This window comes from Rattus norvegicus, chromosome 10 (assembly GCF_021556685.1).
Source record: "Rattus norvegicus strain SHRSP/BbbUtx chromosome 10, alternate assembly SHRSP_T2T, whole genome shotgun sequence".
NCBI lineage: Eukaryota > Metazoa > Chordata > Mammalia > Rodentia > Muridae > Rattus > Rattus norvegicus.
The window spans coordinates 91,374,901-91,379,766 of NC_141543.1; the positions used below are offsets into that span (position 1 = coordinate 91,374,901).

The 4,866-nt window shown below is 53.3% G+C and overlaps 1 protein-coding gene across 1 annotated transcript; it reads right to left on the reverse strand.

Annotated features, from left to right (window-relative positions):
* Nucleotides 1–726: 726 nt before the first annotated feature.
* Nucleotides 727–4,544, reverse strand: Krt15 (keratin 15). Its single transcript, NM_001004022.2, has 8 exons — nt 4,009–4,544; nt 3,064–3,146; nt 2,790–2,946; nt 2,321–2,482; nt 2,108–2,233; nt 1,710–1,930; nt 1,402–1,427; nt 727–1,073 (listed from the first exon to the last, which is right to left on the reverse strand). Exons 1-8 carry the CDS (start codon nt 4,471–4,473, stop codon nt 970–972), a joined length of 1,344 nt encoding a protein of 447 aa, NP_001004022.1. The 5' UTR covers nt 4,474–4,544; the 3' UTR covers nt 727–969.
* Nucleotides 4,545–4,866: the final 322 nt, after the last annotated feature.

Below are 4,866 nucleotides of genomic sequence, written 5' to 3' on the forward strand. Positions count from 1 at the left end.
TTTTTTTTTTTTTTTTTCAGAGCTGAGGACTGAACCCAGGACCTTGCGTTTGCTAGGCAAGCGCTCTACCACTGAGCTAAATCCCCAACCCTTTAGCTAGTCATCTTGAACGCTAAGTGTAGCCAGCTAGACAGAAAGGAAAGTTCAATGAGGGAGATAAGGACAGAACCAGGAACGGGGTCTCACAACAAGCTGTGACGGGTTGTGGCCTGGTCTCTGGTTATGAAGTCGTAGAAGTATGAGATCCGGCCCAGCCCCAGTGTTCCCTGCCCTTCTGCCAGGCTTCGGAGGCAAGTCTGTCACATGGGCAATAACAGGATCCTCATCTCAAAGACGGGAAGGACAAATCCTGACCACCTACAGTGACAAGTATTGACTCAGACACAGGGACGAGTGTACCTAGCACAGTGACAGCTGAATACTGGTGTGCACCGGTCACTTGAAAAATAATTATTAAACGTGTGTTCTGTGCTGGGTGTCCCAAAGTATCCTAGGGAGTCCCCCAGCACCGCCTCCACCCTTCCCAGCCCTCTGCACCCCATGGAAATAAAGCAGAAAAACAAGCCACCTTCTGGGGCCACGATACCCTGAATACTCAAGAATGAATTTTGTATTATCATTCAGGGAGGAAGGAAAAAAATACAGAAGTGTCAGAATGGTGACCTCTCTCCCTTAGAACCAGATGTCACAAAAAGCAAGAAAATAAAAAACCACTGACCAAGGGTATTTGTGAAAAGAAAATGTGATTCTTTATTGAAGGAACAGCCACCTACAAGGTCTGTTGTTTCCTGCACCACCACACTCAAAAGGAAGCTACACTAGGAAGAACATGCAGAGCCAGGAACAGGAAAGCAGAGAGATCCTCAAAGGCATGGACTGGAGTCTGCTTTCCCAGCCTCTCTGTCCAGTGCCTCTCTCAGCCCAGGGAAAGCAGGGGGTGGCAAGGTTCTTTTCTCCTGCACCGGATTCTTAGCTTTCTCTCTTACGGGAAGAAACCACTTTTCCGTCGACCGATTCCTCCACGCTGATGTGGAAATTGCTGCCACCGCCGCTGCTGCCTCCTCTCAGGGATGCTGCAGAAGCAAAGAGGTGACAGCCGGTTACCTCATGAATGATTGGGTGGGGGGAGGGGGGTTAAGCTACACGTGTGAACAGCAGTCCCTGTGAGTACCCTATCACATCAGCATGATGGTAAGGTGGTGAGATGGGTTAGAAAGGCAACGCCCAGACAAAGACTGCACAGCCTGAAATGTTCTTTGGAAAATTCTAATCTCTCCCCCTCCCAGGGTCCACGGTGAAAGAGTATATTCTGAAACCGGAGTGCCCAACTCTATTGGGATATCTGGCTCTTCCTCCTTCCTCCCCACCCCACCCACACCAAAGGGCTTTACCCTCTCTTACCTTCCCTGACACCAATAGCAGCCATCCTGAAAGAGAAGGGACAGTGGGTGTTAGCCAAGGAAGAGAGAGCCAGTCTCCCCAAGGGAAGCCCTGGTAGACAGTTGAGCAGTCCTCTCCAGTTCCCCAACCACACGTGAGTTTTCCAGTGTCTAGGATAGCCCAGCGGTCAGTCAGTCTGTCAGATCTCCCAACCCAGACAGACAGAGCTGTGGCAATGTCCTCTTTCCGCCCAACAACACAGATCTTGGGATACCCCGGAGTCCAACCCATTTGTCCCCTTTTTTCTCCCCCTACACCTCTGCACCTACTTAGCATCCTGGCCCTCAAGCAGGTTCCGGTAAGTGCTGATCTCCTGCTCCAGCCGAGTCTTGATGTCCAGTAACATGTTGTACTCCTGGTTCTGAGCCTCCATCTCACAGCGGAGCTCACTCAGCTGGGTCTCCAGGCCGGTAATGAGCCCCTGGATCTGCTGCAGTTGTGTGGCATAGCGGCACTCCACCTCTGCCAGAGAGTTCTCCAGTCCGGCTTTCTGGTGGGGCAACGGATTTATAGACCTATCAGGCTAGAAGTCAACCCAGTGAAGGTAGAGAGGTAGCAAGGATGAGACGGACTGCCCAGGATAACCACGGTCGGGAGTGGGGGTTGAGGCTTTACCAGTCACGGACAATGGGTACATGTGTCGCCCAAGAAGCCAGAGTGACCGTACCATGCTGAGTTGAGACTGCAGCTCGATCTCTAGCCCCTGCAGGGTCCGTCTCAGGTCTGTGATCTCAGTCTTGCTGGTCTGGATCATTTCTGTGTTAGACGCCACCTCCTTGTTCAGCTCTTCAGTCTACAACGCGAGTATGAGAGACATGAGCCTCGGGGGCTTCCTCAGAGGCCTCTGGAGTGGGGATGTGAGGAGGGGGGTCAGACCCACCTTACTGAAGAACCAGGCCTCTACATCCCGACGGTTTTTCTCCGCAATGGCCTCATACTGTTCCCTCATCTCTGCCAGCATGCGGGTCAGGTCCACCCCGGGTGCTGCGTCCATTTCCACATTGACCTGGCCAGCCAGCTGACTGCTGAACTCTTTCATCTCCTAGAAGGAGAGGGAAACTATTTAGAGACAAAAAAAAAAAAAAAAAAGACCTAAGAATCTGGCGTCCTGAGGGCCAACCCTGTCTTTGTAGACCTGTCAGCTCTGAGGATCACTCTTGCTCTGGGTCCTATGGCACAAGAACCTGGAGACAATTATAAGCCCATGAAACAAACCAGTCCTTCAGGGTGCAGATTACGAAAGAACAGCACTCCTTCTCCTCCACCGGGCCCCAGGGTTGCATTTCTGAATCACTAAGCCCTCTGCAGACTGTGGGCATTTCTTCCCACCACCCTCGTCCTGCTGTCACCTCCTCATGATTCTTCTTCAGGTAGGCCAGCTCCTCGTTCAACTGCTCAATCTGCATCTCCAGGTCAGTCCTGGCCAGGGTCAGTTCATCCAGCACCCTCCGCAGCCCATTGATGTCGGCCTCCACGCCCTGACGAAGGGCCAGCTCATTCTCATACCTGGGGAGAGGAAAGCAGCCGAAGTCAAGAAAGGCGAGGGGCCCAGGTTTCTGAGGCAGAGAAGGGGAAGGCTGGGTAGAGGGAGTCTACGGATAGGGGCGAAACAATGGGACCCACTTGAGCCTGAAGTCGTCCGCTGCCAGCCTAGCATTGTCGATCTCCAGGATAACACGCGAGTTGTCAATGGTGGCAGCCAGAATCTGTGGGAGACAGAGAGTTGCACCTAAGGGCTGCTGCTTTTCTGTCCTGTGCCCAAAGTTGACCTTTTGCCAGCCACTCCCCAACTTTACTTCCTCTGAGCTCTACTTGTGGGGACCCGAGTTCCCTTCCCTGTGATACTCTCAGGGCATAGACAATTAAGGAGACAGCATTGCCTGGGGTTTGCCTGGGGGGCATCGCTAGCCGAAGCAGTGCTGCAATGGATACAGAGGGCTCTGTCCAGTAAGGGCTCTCCAGAGACGCACTATACCAGCCTACGTGGGCTCAGCTCACAGCTGGCTGCCTCTTGCATGCCTAGACAGAGCCCTTGGTCTCCAGAACCCATAGGGAACTTGGACAGCAGCTAAAGAAAGCAATCGCAGCTAAGAAAAAAACAGATCAGTGAGCAAAAGGGAAAGTGAGGGGGTGGCGCAGCCTATGTCAGGTTCCCTGGTCTCCTAAAAGCCAATAATGTTTGCCGCAATGAAGACGTCTTTAAGGGCTGAAGCACACAGTCCTGGTATTTAGGACTTAGGAAGCTGTGCCTGAACAGAACAGCACGCACGCCAAAAAGCTAAAGCGAGCGTTTACAAAAGCCCTTGCAAATTTTGTCAAAGGGAAGGGGTCAGTCTTTCATTGCCTTCACCTGCATCCCCAGGAAAGCAAATCAGATCCTCAGGACCGCTTCCTCCCCGAGCGCTGCCAAGGGGGAACAGATGCGCTCCCGCCCGTGCCTACAAAGCAGGTGTATCTTCACCTTGCCAAGGCTACACGGCAGGAAAGGACTCTTTTAGTCAGCAATGATGATGTTACGGATGTGTCCCGGACACGAGCCACCTGCGTCCCTCTGTTTGACAAACTTACTTTGTCCCGGATCTCTTCCATGGTCTTGAAGTAATGGCTGTAGTCCCGGTCTGGACTTGCCGGGCTCTGCTTCTGGTACCAGTCTCGGATCTTCACCTCCAGCTCTGTGTTGGCCTCTTCCAGGGCGCGCACCTTGTCCAGGTAGGAGGCCAGGCGGTCGTTGAGGTTCTGCATGGTCACCTTCTCATTGCCAGAGAGGAGACCTCCATCGCCACCACCAAAGTCACCGAAGCCACCGCCAAAACCCCCACCAAAGCCTCCACCAAAACCACAACTCATGCCACCCCCGAAACCCACTCCTGCCCCTGAAGAGACAAACCTAGCAGAAGAAGCAGAGATGCTTCGGCTCCCACCTCCCCCATAGAGACTCCCTCCACCAAAGCTGCCTCCACCAACACGGAGGGAACCCCCTCGGGTAGAGCCACTTCCAAAGGTGGAAGATGTCTGCAAGAATGTGGTGGCCATGGTCAGGCAGCCTGTGCCTTCGGGTCCCTAGCAAGCAGGGGAGAGACTCTAGCAGGAGCGTCTGAGCTGGGCTGAAAGCAGACTTCAGTGCCTGTTGCCCCTGGCCTGGGACTCCTTATATACCCTTCAGAGGGGGTGGGGGCCTCGCCTCCTCCCCCTGAGTGGAGCCAACTCCCCGGCCTTCCAGACAAACACAGCTGCCCGCACACCTCCACAGCTCACTTGTGGGGAGTTTTTCTTTTCCCTTTTTTTTTTTTCCTCTTCTTAATGCAACAAAAGAGATGATTCAGAATTAATGGGGCTTTGCCCCAGGCCATGGTTTTAACACTCAGATTACAGGTTCATTTCTCACTCCGGGAGAAAGAGCACAGTCTCACCATAGCACAGTTCCCG